This window comes from Protomyctophum bolini (assembly GCF_963924005.1).
Source record: "Protomyctophum bolini genome assembly, chromosome: 17".
NCBI classification, from domain to species: Eukaryota; Metazoa; Chordata; class Actinopteri; order Myctophiformes; family Myctophidae; genus Protomyctophum; species Protomyctophum bolini.
In genome coordinates, this window is record NC_137878.1 from 19,995,697 (window position 1) to 20,011,406 (window position 15,710).

The 15,710-nt window shown below is 44.3% G+C and overlaps 1 protein-coding gene across 1 annotated transcript in view; it reads left to right on the forward strand.

Annotated features, from left to right (window-relative positions):
- Positions 1-4,776: 4,776 nt before the first annotated feature.
- nup42 (nucleoporin 42) overlaps positions 4,777-15,710 on the forward strand; it is a 32,796-nt gene continuing 21,862 nt past the window's right edge. The window contains exon 1 of the mRNA XM_080787332.1: positions 4,777-4,896. Within this exon, the coding sequence (XP_080643458.1) occupies positions 4,818-4,896 (79 nt within the window). The 5' untranslated portion in view covers positions 4,777-4,817. The remainder of the gene's footprint in view (positions 4,897-15,710) is intronic.

The window sequence follows — 15,710 nt, forward strand, 5'->3', positions numbered from 1 at the left end:
TGCGTGCGTGCGTATGTGTGCGTGCGTGCGCCACATTGGGAGACATATCCGTGCACCGCAGTGCAACACCTGCCAGAGGCTGCGGCTGTTTATGATAGCGAGTGTGTAATCACAAGACAGAGCTGAGCGTCACACACACACACACACACACACACACACACACACACACACACACACACACACACACACACACACACCACACACACACACACACACACACACACGCATGTACACAGGGATTCCCTACAGGTGAGCCAGTGGAGGGCAGAGTCAACACCTTATTATTAAAATGCACAGACAGGTCAGTGGACACACACACATGCACACACACACACACACACACACACACACACACACACACACACACACACACACACGCACGCACGCACTCACACACGCACAGTCGCACACACACATGCACAAATTCCAGTGGTTGGTGACAGCTGTTTAGACGGTACCACACAGTGGTCAGTGGCTCCAACCTCGGCCTACATATTTATTCTATTTTCATTCAAATAAAGACAATGATTGTGCAGCCGCTGCCACATGGATACTTCTATTTTTAAATCTTGATGTATGGATGCATGTAATGATGCTTTTGCCAATAAAATTGATCATTGTTGAAGGTGAGTAGACTTCTAAAAGAAAAATGAAGAGATTTACGCTGATAGTGGAAACTATGATATAGAAAGAAGATTAAAACACACATATATACACACATAGTCACATACTGTACACACACACACACACACACACACACACACACACACACACACACACACACACACACACACACACACACACACACATATATATATTTCTAATATTCCTATTCACATTATTTTAAATTATTTATTATTAAAATTATGGAAAAACAATCTCAGCTTGGCCAGTGGAGCTAATCTCTACAAAGCAGTTGTGCTTCTCTCTGTCAAAAAAAAGAGAGAGGAAAAAAAGAAAGAACATTCATTCATTCAATTCATCAGTGACTCTATAGTGCTGTTCTCTGTCTGGGCTCAGCAGGACGGCACTAAACTAAAGCGGAGGTAAGTGCCAGCAAGTCCTTAGACAATACAAGGATGGTTTCAACCATACACTTCAATACGGCTCCTCACTCCTCCTCACATGGGTGGTGGGGGCGCACTGGGCATGTGTGGCTGCAGTTGGTGTGTGTGTGTGTGTGTGTGTGTGTGTGTGTGTGTGTGTGTGTGTGTGTGTGTGTGTGTGTGTGTGTGTGTGTGTGTCTACCATTTCTGCACGTTCCTCCAAACACAGCTGATTTTTCTCCGTTTTTAATCTCATTCAAGATGACATCCAGACAGTGTTTTTCTCATTTTAAACGTAATCAGCACAAAATATATGTATCTGAAAACATAGGTTAGAAATAAGCCACGTATATATAGCAAACATGCTGTCACGGATGCAGACAGAGTGAGTTGAACCAAAGTAACAACAAACAAGAATAGAAGATATTTAATAAAGAATCAGGCAGGTCACCATTGGAGATTCAAGGTCAGGACTCGTTGGATGGGTGGGCTTGGTGGCTACTGTTTGTTGGCACTACAGGGGCCTCCCAGAGCCAGGCGGGTGCCCATATAAGGATCTTCAACTTGAACAGGGTCAGAATAAACAAGAAGCTTCACACGGCTGCAACAGGGCTGGAGGGCTCGTGGGTTGCAGATTCGTCACTCCAAGCCGAATAGAGCGTCGCAGTCCTGTCCCCTTTCAGAACGGCGAGTGGCCCAGGAAATGATTCTCCATTCATTTTCTCCATAGGCTTTTCAAAAAGTATTTATTTAAAGACGGTTACGCCGCAGACAAAGCCAATTCGGATCGTGACAAATCATGACAATGAACACAATGTTTTGGGCCGATCAAATAATTTATAAGAAGAAAAACAAAACAAATAGTGTCTCCTGCCTTTATTTTCTTCTTTCTAATGATCATTTCCTGGGCCACTCGCCATTCTGAAAGGGGGCAGGACTGCGACCCTCTATAGAGTGATCTTGAATAGTTGGAACTCATATTTATGGTCAGTTCATACAGTGACGGATGCAGACAGCTAGAGTGAGTTGAACCCAAGTGCAAAGTAACAACAAACAAGAATAGATGTTAGAAAGTATTAAATAAAGAATCAGGCAATCTTACACTGAGGATGCAGGTCGGAATCAGGCAATCAAGAATGACATAACAGTCAAAACAGGAATATACAAAAACCTCCAAAGCAGGACATCCATGACAACCGGGTTGAGTCCAGTTTTATAGGGAGCAGGTTGATTGGAGAAGTGCTGCTCGGCTGATGAGGGAGTTGAAGACAGGTGTGTAAATGGAACTGAGTGTGCTGGAATGGGATATGGGAGTGGCCAGGGTGGAGTCACAGACTGAGGGAGAGACAGACTGTGACACATGCTGAGAGAGAGCTGGCCGTCTGTATCAGTCTCTCACTTGTACACACAAGACTCCATTCACTCCACGCATGAAAAGTCTTGGAAATGAGTCCCACGCAAAGGGGGGCATCTGGTCATCCTGGTATGTACTGTGTGTGTGTGTGTGTGTGTGTGTGTGTGTGTGTGTGTGTGTGTGTGTGTGTGTGTGTGTGTGTGTGTGTGTGTGTGTGTGTGTGTGTGTGGTGTGTGGTGGTCAATAACTTTATGTGCCTGTCTGTGCCAATGTCATTATTTAATTTAGACTTTTTGTGTCATGAACTGTCGTGTTTTATACCTTTATACCTGTGTCCTGTTAGCCTCCCAGCCAATCCCTATGTTGATTGTCACCTGTGTATGGTTATCCCTGTCTACTTAAACCCTCAATTCCTTTTACTCTGCCAGATTATAAAGGTTGTTATGATGTGCTGTACCAGTCCATTTTGAGTCCTACATCTGAGTGCCACTGTGACATTTTGTTTTCAGTTTTAGGTTTAGTTTAGTTTTATTTCTTTGAAACAAGCTTTAGTTTCAGTGTTTTATTGGGTTATTTCTCAGGGGTGATATTAAAAATGGCCAGGAAAAGTATTGTGTAATAAAAACTTATCCTAAAATCATACCAAAAGATAGTTTTCATATTCACCTAAGATGTTAGGCTGTTACTGCTTTTGTAGCAAATGTATTGGCAAAGACAGCTAAGGACATTTTCTCAGAGTTTGTTTTTGTAAAGCCATAAATACCCCCCAGAATGCAGCTGGTAATTAATTGATTGAATCAATTCTTGTTAATATTAGATATTCATAATCTTGCTGTGTGCACATGTGTGAAGTGCTGTCATAATGTCGATGTGCAGGACTTTGACTGACAAAGAAAGGTCTCACTCATCCTTTCAACAGAGTGACCTCGTCAGCAGGGTCATAGAGAAACGGTGTCAATGATGTTACAATGAGCCTCCAAGGTCATTTGGGCCTTGCAGTGTGTATGTGTCAACATCAACAGTGTAGTCTGAGATAGAGAGATTGGATTTATGCCAAATTCACACCAACAGCAATGGTGGTTTCCTCAAAGTGTTCCACGTCACCTTCGCATATATATGCCTAGTAGCAGACTCACCGCAAACCTCAGCTAAATTATAAAAAGGTTTAAGTTTCCCCAATTTTTTCTCTCTGCTTTTAGCTGGATCCGGCGGCTCCTCGCCATACTAGAGAATGCATACTGTAGAATGACTCTGGCGGATGGTGTGAATAGTTTCAGTCTTGTTAAATATAGTCTATAGAGTCGTTCCCAAACGGTTTCATGTCAATGACCCCCAAATTGACACTAATTAGCCTGCGGACCCCCATTTGAGAATATATGCCAGGGACCCCCATAAGAGAATAATTTTCATGGCTCTTGCAGTTATTCTCAACCCATTTAATTTCAAGGACCCTCAGTTTGACCTGCATTAGTCTACGGACGCCCATTGAATGGCATTTCTATCAACCCCCAATTTATATTTATATTGTAATTTAACTCTGAGAGTGTACAAATGGAACCAAATGGACCTTACCATTTGGTTCCATTTGTACACTCTCAGAGTTACAGACCCGTAAGGGTCCATTTAGTTCCAAATTAACCACTAGTATATCTAGAATCTTGAAGGATCCAGAAAGTGGCTGCACTGCAAACTGATAGCCAAGTGCCACTGCCGCAGACGCAGAGAGACAGAGTACAACAAGAAACCAACATCTCTGCTTTTCATTTTATTTTTCTGTGTGCATCACATCAATGCCAAACAGGTGTGAGTCTAATTAGTTTAACTCAGGCCAGTGTGACTGCTTCAGTCAATTATAGCCATCACCCATTCCTCAAGGTGTGTTTTCACTTGAAAATAACACAGTCAATAATCATACAGACATGCAATCAGTGTTAAATAATACTGCCTAATATTCTTACTGTGCTATAAGTCTTGATGCCACTATAGAGGGTGTGCGCATAAAGTGAGTGACAAATCGAGTGGCAAATTGAGGTACATCGTTTAATGCAATCAGATTGGATTTGTCTGTTCATTGCATGTACAGTATGGGCTGTCAAGGCCAGAAAGTCGTTTTTTGCCACTCAGTAGGCGCTGCTGAGCGTTCGCGCATCATTTCCTGAAGTTCCTGGTATGATGATGTTGTCACACGCATACCTTCTATTTTTGTACTCGAGTAAAATTGTGAAAGCAGGACTTTTACTTACTTTTAAGTAAAGAATGTAGTAGTCATTTCAACATTACACCGGCAGTATTCCTTTTAGCGCTCTTGCTTCTAAACCCATACTACCATATGGCATACTGTAACTCTATGCTGACGCCTGTCTCTCTACAGTCTACACAGACTCAGAGTGGTGTAAGGAGGAACGCCTGCATGGTGGATGTGGCGGCCCCTGCACTGCACGCTGAGACACAGATTCTTCCACACCTCTCCTTGTTCTGCCTCAAGGCTTCTCACAGGTACGATTTCTTACCCCCGGATAGGGAGCCGAAAATGAGAATCTACAAATGAGGAGTCAGGGAGTCGTGTCAGAGCCTGACCCTGGCTTCTCACCTCCCATTCTGCTGGACCTGTGAACACTGGAGATAGGCTGTGGCTCTTGTCCCAGTCATTGAGCTCTGGTCTCATTTCGATCTCCTTTCTTTCTTCCTTGTTCCATAGTTTTCTTTCCAAAGAGATGGCTTCTTTATTGCCACTTTTATGTATGCTCCTATCTCTCTCTCTCTCTCTCTCTCTCTCTCTCTCTCTCTCTCTCTCTCATGATCATCCTTTAATGGAGTAATGTCAGTAATGTTGCGTCATGAGCAATCTTTTATATGTCAGGCAGCTGTTTCATCCACAATGTAATTTCCAGATCAGAGCATAAATGTGTTAGAATCAGTGTGTGCCAGTGTGACAGCCATCCACAGTGATGGCTACTAGCCATGGTGGCTATTATGGTGTGCGTGCGTGCGCGTGTGCGTGCGCGCACGCCAACTTTGTTTAATTTGGTTTAGAAGTTTATAGTTCAGCAAGTTCACACAAGTTTGTCAAAGTGTATCATTAGCATGAGTAAATTGGTGTGTACAATTTTAAACTTTTGGAACATGAACCAGTGTTTGTGCAGACTTTATTTTTCTTGCATTTTGACTTTGACTTGCCCTGCAACTGCCATTTAGTGGGTGTGCGTGCTTGTTCGCTTGTTTGTTAGTTAGCTACCTTTAATACAATTGGATTGGTTCTTTGGGGACAATGAATGAATGAACCTCTTGGCTCCTTTGTCCATGTCTCACTCTAATCTTCCATCATTTCACAGGAAACTTTTCCCCTTTTCTAAAAGCACAGAGAATACAGCCATTTAGTTTTTTTTGCTCACAGGGAGAGTTCAGGGAAATGTGAACGTGCCCTGCAGGGGTCCAGAGTGACAGGTCTGGGACATAGCAGCCGATTACCACACATGTAATGTCTGTCTGGTTAGGGGGTCGGGACTTGCAAAGCATCGCTGGAGGCCATCCATCTGCAGGCAGATGCACGGTTTTTGAGAGGCGTGATCCTGACTCCTGGTCTGAATGCATTTGGTACTGGTTTGAGAACGCCAGGCGGAATAGGATGCAGCCTTTGCTTGTACCCATGGACGACGTGCAGAGAGTTTAGAGAGGCAGGGGCTGAAATCTCGTAAGAGGGCACTTTTGAACAGAAATAGCAGATCTACAAGCTCACAAGCTTGTAGATCTGCTATTTTTGGGGCGCAGGCCAGCACTCTTCATCTACTGGAGATGCAGTGTACGACATGGATTTCGAAACAAATTTGTTCAACGCAAAATGGTGCGTTCCAAGTTCAGGAGACTTTGGAAAAAAGCTATTATCCTGAATGCTGCCTTCCGGTATGGCATGGAAAGGAGTGGCATTTGCATTTCTTTCACCATGTAGTAAATGCTGCATTCGTGGTCTGGAAAGGGCAGTTGTTTTACAGACGGGTAAAAGGGCAGGGGCTGAAGCCCCCCTTTGATGTCTTTGTGTGCACGTCCCTGATTGTACCATGAGTGAGGAGATAAGAGGCAGGCAGTTTTATACTAGCATAAAGTAACAACTAGCACGAATAAACACAGAGCTAACATAGCTCAAATGAATGTGATCAAATATCACTTTTTAGTTTTAGCTTTTTACATTCACAATTGTATACAAAGTGAAAGTACAGTCATCGGTTGAAATCATCACGTCAATAACTGTCACGGTGAAACTGCATTGTGACAAAACATTAAAGTTTTGTGGGGCGGGACTTTGAGTATACAGTAGGTTACGTTGTACAGTATACTACTAAACTAAACTTTGAGAAATAACTAAAATGAAATAAAATTGGAGGAAACCTATAGCAGGAATAAATAATGTTTTTAACACAAAATGCTGCTTCCCTGCTGGTGCAGGACATTAGCGAGGCTGGAGGTGTTGGTGACATGTGAGCACCCTGCAGATAGTGTGCTGCTTTCTATAACCACTTAAACCCTGTGCTGGAAAAAGTGCTCACATTTTGTACTTAGTAAAAGTATTAATACTGCAATATAGAAATACTAGTGTTCGAGTCCCGTTCATGCAATCCCTTTCTCTCTCTCCCTCTTTCCGGTCAATCTTCAATTGATACTATCAATAAAGGCAGAAAAGCCAAAAAAAACAGTAATCTTTTTTTTTTTAAAGTACAATATTTGGCAGATGTAGTGGAGTAGAAGTAAGTTGGGAGTGGCTTATTGTCGGTATCAGCTGGTATACACGCGGGAGTCTGTCCCCGTTACAATGCGCCGCCTAGACCCCTGGGAGATGGAGTCTGTCCCCGTTACAATGCGCCGCCTAGACCCCTGGGAGATGGAGTCTGTCCCCGTTACAATGCGCCGCCTAGACCCCTGGGAGATGGAGTCTGTCCCCATTACAATGCGCCGGCTAGACCCCTGGGAGATGGAGTCTGTCCCCGTTACAACGCCTACCATCAGCTCCCAGTACTTTCCACACGACTTGCCGCACCCAAGCCATGCCACTCATACGCTGGGTTGGTGGTGCCTGGGATCGGACCCATGAACTACCGACTGAGCTACCCAGACACAAATTCACTAGTGACTTCTGTTTTCACTCTATATTGATTATATTAGCTGACAATAGTCTACTCTAGTCTAATCTACAAGCTCACAACACACTGATGTTTCCCGAGAATACGGACGCTATGGGATTTAAGTGGTTAAAAACAAATTGGGGTAGTGTCGCCTGGGGCTGAACACAGCACCTTTGACTATGGCAGGGCGCCACTATGGCCATTCACTTCTGCTACATTAAACACCCCAACTGTGGCCTGCCTCTGTATTCACGCTGATGAGGGTGAAGGGATTATGACAGCAGGCTGAGGATTTGAAAGAGGATAAGGTGCAGAAATATATTACTGCCATGGCCACGTTTTTTTTTAAATGGTGGTGCCTTTACTGCGTCTCTCCCCATTTCCTGTCAGCCTATACTATCCCTCTATCAAAAATATAAAATAATGGTGAAAGCCACAAAAACATATATATATATTTTTTAATGGACTAATATAATAGCATAGGAAGTGAAGTTTAACCAATTAAACCCTATCGTCCATGTGGTGAAAGCCAAACTTGTGTTTGTACGACGGTGTCGTGTGCCGAAAATAGCGGTGCATGTTGTGTGCTTGTAGATTGGCTATTTTTGGCCCGCATTAAACAGGCAGAGTCATACGAGGTGACAAAGCTGCAGATAACTGCCAGAAAGAAAGCACTTGAAAAAAAGTGAATTGTAAAGTTTGGAAGGCAGAGAGGAGTGTGTCTTCCAATCTGCACAGGGAGCTCTCCTCCTCGTGGAAGAGTGATAAAAAACATATGTGTCATCGACACCTCCGTCAGAGTGAAACTGACTGCATCTTCTCCATTAATTAAAGCCTAACCGAAATTAACACCACTGTGGTTGATTTATCTTTCAAATCTCCAAATGTAACCCCCCACCCCCCCCCCCCCCCCCCCGCTCTTCAAACTCCTTTACTTTACTTTTGTCTTTATTATTCCACTTTCCATGGAGGTTGAATCTGCAATGTCTGACATACATATGTACAGTATGTATGTATGCATGCGCAGTGCGTACGTTTCAATGGCACAAGCACCTTGTATATATAAATGTCCTCATTTGAACTCATACTGTACAGTGCAAGCTTTATGTGATAATGGAGATGACCGTCATAGTCAGGTGGCTTAGCAAAATGACTGTTGCGAAAATGTTAGCAAAATTTGGCTCTATGTTTTAAAAAAAAATGGCAATAAGCCACTGGACTATCAGACACCTGTATGGTTTTAATAACAGACTGCATGTTGAATCTGGGCTATGTGTGCCGTGGGCCATCTCAAATGTCCAGAAAGTCCGGAGGAAGGTATCTCGGGCCATCCATCACACTATAGACCACAAATACAACAGCAAAGGAGCATGTATAAATATGTTCTTCTGTTTATAATCTAAACTCTGACACGTTTAAATAGTGTTACAAATAAGTGTTCAGAACCTAAACCCTTGGATTTAGCAGTTGAAGTCACTTGCATAGATGCGGGTGCAGTTACTGACGGGAGTGACGTCACGGACAGCTCCGATGGTGGGGGCTCGTATACGTTGACGACTGATGTTTCCTGGAATTTAGTAACCAGCCATTCCATGTTATAGAGCCTGGTTGGGATTGGCTACTGGCTGAGCAGCTTATTTCAGTCCAGATGAAAGTTGCCACACTGTGTTGCTTGCTGTGGATGGACCCAGTCCCAGCGAGATGGAACCAAGGGATCTTGAGGATCTTGTCGGATGTGCAGTGTGTCTCCTGCAGAAGCAGAGCCGCTGCAGGCCGTTAGAATTGGCCAGGTGATGTAGGACTTCGAGTTTGGTCGGTGGTTATAGCCCCTTGACATTGAGTTGAAGCGCTGACAGGCCTCGGTTTTCGACAGTCGGACTGACGTTCCTAAGCCTGCCGGCTCGACGTGTGGTTGGCAACATTAGTTTCACAAGTTGGTCTTAATTGCGCCATCTCTTGCTACTCGCATGGAAGGCCACGAGAAGGCTCTCATCTTCTTCCCGTCTTCCATCTAGACATAATTCTCTGCAAATGTCATCACAGTTGTTACACTTCAGCACAGAAGATGATCTCGCACTGATAAACACCTCAGTCTATTTCAGCCCCAGCTAGGCAGGACTGTGACATGACACACACGCACGCGCACACACACACACACACACACACACACACACACACACACACACACTGTTCTCCACATATATTTGACACAATTATGAATTATTTATTTAACACATATTATGCAACTTTTAGAAAGGCACTTTCTATTAATTCAATCAATGTTCAGGGATTAGCTGTTTTAACAAGGGTTTAAAAATGTTATGTTCTGTGACAGAAGAACCTTACTGTGGGTAGTTAAGTATAATTAAACCTCTAGTATCACATGCAGAACTAGTCTAAACACGTAAGTAGTGTACATTAATTAGTTATTAAATTGCAGCTGGCAGAGTGTAACATGTCCAACATGAATTGGTAATGTGGTGATGATTCTGAATGTATACCGTAATATAAATGTGAAGCTTAACCTTACCAAAATCATCCCTATTTTGAGCATGTCATCATTGGTGATTGTTTTTTTTTAATATTAAAATAATACCTGATGTACAAGCTCACAGTGCGCTTCACATTGAAAGGGGGCTTTTAAGTGGTTAATGATGAGTTTCGCTCAAATGGAGGAGCCACCGGCAGATTATCCTGTATCAGCCTTCAATTCATTGCCTTGAATGGACATTTAGCCGCCTCACTAGGTCCTTCGAGCTGTCCATTATGTTCAAAGCAAACGGCCATCTTCTCACATAAACACACACGATCGCAACCACAGAGACCTCATCATCACATATAAAAAAAATACCCAAAAAAACTAAAATAAAACGGGAATAGCCGACAGGAAAGTGAAGGGAACTGAAATCTCTTTCAGTGGACCATAAAGAAGCCATTGTGGAAGGGCCTGGCAGTAATTACGCCACTCTGACCCTGATTGAAGGAAGCTGTTCAACAGTTTGGCCCTGTCCTGGCCCTTCGCTGCTGATCTCATTTGCCTGCCTTAATTAGCCTGCTCGCAGAAGCCATGGTGCTGGTGGCTGTGTTAACGCAGCAGCCTGGCCGGGTGGCGGCGGGTTAGTTAGGATGACTCTGTTCGGGTGTGTGTGGTGAAGCCATGGGGCCTCTTAAACCTCATCAACGTCAAACCTTTCCTCCCACTTTCCCTTTCACATCCAGCCTCCATCCATCAGTCAAAGACAGCTGGGACTACACAGAGGGCACGGCGGCCCCTCCATTATTCACCATGTTCAACCAGGGCTGCACAATAGAGCTCCCTCCCCTTCTCGCCTTCTGTCATAATTGGGGTTCCCAAACCTGGCATATAGGTACAATTTCTGATTGTAGAGGTGTGGAGAAGTTTCAATTTGTTAATAAATAACATTTATACGTGTTGTAGAGAGATGAAGTATAATAAGTTCTAAAATCGGGTGCACACGCAGCAATATGTTGTTTTTATTTCATGGCTTATTAACTAATTAATGAATGTTAACACCGCCAAGCTGACGTTTCGACCTTTAGCCTTTCTCCAGGTAGCTAAGCTGGTGAAATATGAAAGTCAGTTAAAATATGTTTTGACAAGACAGCTATTGTATCTTGATGGGGGTGGGGGGGAACCCACACGTAAGATAAGGTCAGCATTTCCCCCGACTGGTTTAATTCAATAGTTTTCATACTCTGTTTCTATTCTACATATTTATTCCTATTGATCTTGAGAATGGTGTTTTCTCTGCAGGTTTTTAGCTGCAGCAACAGAGAATTAGCACCAGGTTGACGTAGAAATGCCTGTGAAAAACAATGCATGTGGAAACCCCCACTTCTGTGACACCTACATGTGTACATACACATCAGTCACTATCCACCATAAATGCATATGCCATTGACTCAGCTGCCGCAGAACCTCTCTTGTCTTGCTCTCCTGCTACGGTCTTGGCGAGTACGCTACAGAACGTGCAACTATGAGAAAGTGATTTCTCGCATATCTTATTGTGATGTCTTTGTCGGCCCCTTTGCTGGTTTAAGCTATGGAGGGGGGGAGTTATTAAGCATTTAATGTGAAGGCAGTTGAGTGAGTAGGGAAGTGACATGCAGCAAATGGTCCGGCCGACCCGGGAACCAGGAACTTTTTGCACCCATGTGGTTTGCACCCTAACCACTTGGCTTTGCCGTTCTTAACACTGTTTTGCATTAGTGAAAGCTCACATTTGTCAGCTAATAAACTAATAATCAACCCATCTGTTACATCGCTTTTCATCCCTGAAACCTTATAAAGACGCATAGAAAACAATCTACTCCACACGGCCTGACATGTGCTGTGTGGGTGAACGCTGATGAAGGTGAGCCATGTGTGTCGGCGAGGTCAGGAGGCAGCAGTGGGTCATTTCCATAAGGTGCTGATGGAGCGAGTGATAGGAGAGGTGCTGTGTGAGCGGGACAGAGGCAAGAGGGGCAGATGGACCCGTCTTGCGCTGACCGCGTATTCCTACACCATGCTGGGGTCCCCAGAAGGGGGGCCGAGCAGGCTCCCAGAAAGGAGAGGAACCCCACTGGGCCCTTGGCACGGAGCCGTGGCCAGCCTTGGCCTGCACCCATCACAGTGCTCCCCCCCCCCCCCCCCCCCTCCCCCGCTACAACACCCCGATGCTGACCAAGCCCCCCTCAGGGCTCAGGCCAGCCTCCTGGACTAACACAATGCTCCGAAGAACAAGCTGGTCTGTGGGACGGCCGTGCCAAGTGATGGCGCCAGGACTGGATCGATGCTTGGATGAAGAGTATAGTATAAGAGCTGTACCGATGCCGTTCCTGCAAGACTCATTTGCGAGTGTTTCCCGTGGCCCGCGTTGAGTTTCTCTGTGCATAAAATGTGCAACACGAATCAAGTTTGACTCAAACGTGTGCAGACTTTTGTGGTTTCTTCCCTCAAGAGAATGAGCAGAGAGAACACATGTGTTTTCATGTCAAAAACATAATCTGTTTGGGCAGATGTAACTTTTTTGTTTCACTGCAGGTCCAGTCGTTTTCAGATATGTGGCAAACACACGCAGCTTGAGCTGTGAATTTCCTTTGCAAGGTGACATTTCCTGGATATGTGCAAATAAGCCTCTCACAGAAACATTGCTGAGTGATCTGCACGAGCAGTGACTGACTATACAGCCTGATTTGCTATTCATCGTACGGCGGCATCGCACAACACAAACAATAGATCTGCAAGCTCACAACGCATTGCTCACAACGCATTGCATGCACCGCTTGTAATGGACAAGGAGGAGGAGCAAACCCAACCTGTAATGGCTGATCTCACACCTTTGTCCCCCGTACAGGAAGGTCCCCAGTGAACACTGCTCGAACGGTGACCTGGGGCGACCTTTTCTACAGTAGTGGTGATGAGAACACCACAGGCGTGTGTGTGTGTGTGTGTGTGTGTGTGTGTGTGTGTGTGTGTGTGTGTGTGTGTGTGTGTGTGTGTGTGTGTGTGTGTGTGTGTGTGTGTGTGTGTGTGTGTGTGTGTGTGTGTGTGTGTGTGTGTGTGTGAGGCGTGTGAGGCGTGTGATGCTGTGAGCCGGGTGGTGTAACACACAGAATGGGGAACGTAACTCCTTACATAAACCGCTGATGATCAGACTCAATTTGCGGCCATATTAGATTCCACATCGGTGTCACAAACTGCAGTTCCCCTGAATATGAAAAGAAGAATTTTGAAATACATTAAATCATGCAGATCTCGGGATCCATGTGGGAATGGCGTGGCTCCATATGTAAAAAGTAGTTGTAGATCGGCTATTTGTATTACTTTTGTGCGGCACTCTTGTTTGACGAAAAGGCCATTTACAAAAACAAGTGTTTGCCCAGTAACATGTCTTCCGTCTCTCCAGTTCATTAGTTCACGTCAGGATAACAGTAAAAAAAAATATTTGTGGCGTTCTCTCGCCTTATTCAATAAAAGTGGTACTCCAAACTTGAAAATGCATCCATCGCCTGTTTGCTAAAGGGCTGGAGAGAGATTTAATTTTTTCACTTATCACATATCATCCCGTTTAATATTATGATAATGATTAGCATAAACCCAATCTTCTATATAACTTATTCTGCTTCTCACCTAAAACCTCCACCTGTGGCTCATGGGTGCAATGATAATGATCTAACATTAGGATGAGTTAATTGACACTTATTGTAGGGTTTACACTTCAATGTGTGGTTAGGAACATCGGTTCAATGCCGCCTGCATGAGGCTCATGTTGAATCCACACAGGGAGGTGGGGGGGGGGGGGTGTGTGTGTGTGTGTGTGTGTGTGTGTGTGTGTGTGTGTGTGTGTGTGTGTGTGTGTGTGTGTGTGTGTGTGTGTGTGTGTGTGTGTGTGTGTGTGTGTGTGTGTGTGTGTGTGTGTGTGTGTGTGTGTGTGCAGCCATAATGGGCCTAAATGCTCAGGTTTAAGTTGAGCCTGTATGCCATCTTTTCACCATCTCTGTCTTCATACCAATTCTTCATACCAATTAAACCTTGTTAAAGCCTCCGTGATGAGAAAGCCGAGGTGTAAAGAACGTTGCATAGCTGATCAAATCAAGGTCATCCCCAGCCGCTTTTAATGAGCGCCCGTTTGATGTGGGCCCATGTAATTGCCCTTTTTGTTATAAGGTTGTGTTTGTGTTCATTAAACACATCTTTCCCGGGGTGTCCTGGAAAATACCAAAGCAGCATCAATGTTTAGTACTGAAAGATACTGCATGTGTGGGGTATTGTGGCCTTATTTCTATCCCTGGCATAGCCAAATTATTAATTGGACTATTTAACAATCTGGAAAACATAAAAAAAAAAAAAAAAAGATTGAGTGTATAGAGCTACACCAGCTGTTGCTTTTAAAACATGTTTGTAAATTAACAGGACATATACTTAAAGTAGAGTTATAGTTGCTTTTGTTGATTCTATGGCTCTGTCTCTCTCTCTCTCATTCTCTCCCTCTTTGTGTTGTGGGCCACATACATGCGCACCTGGGGCACACAATGTACAGTATCTGGAAATATTTGAGGGGTGACTTTCCTTGGCCCACTGGCAAAAGTGTGTGTGTGTGTGTGTGTGTGTGTGTGTGTGTGTGTGTGTGTGTGTGTGTGATGCAAAATACTTCATCATGAATCATTCATATCTGGTTTCTATACAGTAGATGTAATTTTGTGGTTGTTTATATATCGATACGTGCAAAATAAAACACCACTGTGGCCTACAGCCAACTCCAAACGACGACAATGAGTGTGTGGTTAAGGGACGGCGACAGACTGCCAGACAGACAGCCGGATAGAGAGGAAAGGTGAAGTAGATATGGAAGGGTCTCCAGAGATATTCAGACGCCGTCTTCCTGTGATGAGCTGCCCGTAATCCATGAGGATGAGTCGGTCTCATTTCAAAGTAAGATGAATTCCACTCGACTGGGGTGGGTGTTTGTGTGTGTGTGTGTGTGTGTGTGGGGGGGGGGGGTGGGGTTGATTTATCTCTTGAATATGAGAGGGTGTTCTATTCCCCCCCCCCCCCCCCCCCCCCCCAATCTCAGTTCAGATGAAATTGTCTTTGGTGCATTAGATATTCTTTCTCCCGCCCAGCGGACCGTGCACTGGGTAATGTTTTGTCGGATCGCGAGGAGAGTCATACAGGGTTGGTTGGTTACGTGCACCTGCACCGCACGTGGGGGTGGGGATGCGTGGATAAGCCCCCACACGGTGTCACAGGGGTCTTGGTCTGCGGACACTCCAAACACTGTGACCCTATCCAACAACACCAAGCAGCCATCAGTGAAAGAATGGCATAGCTGATCAAGGACTTGTATTTTACCCCTGTCGGCCTGGCCTACCTATTTTGGACATGTCATTATAGGTGAATAATTTCAAAAGTAAACAAAAGCAAAATAAATCTGAAATATCCGATCTACAACTGGGGTTGTCATGGAAAATGTAATGGAAAATGTCACCAGGAGGCCAGGACATTAATTCCTTAACAGCATGATTTATTGAATAAGAATGCATAAAATGTATGGAATCTTATCTTCAATATACACTGTTGACAGATTTGCTCTTTCATGGTTTGCTATTTAAGGGCAAAATGTTTTTTACATTCTCCACCCTCCAAGTGCCATCTGTTGAAACTTGTGCATCCTTAAAACCTTATTATGG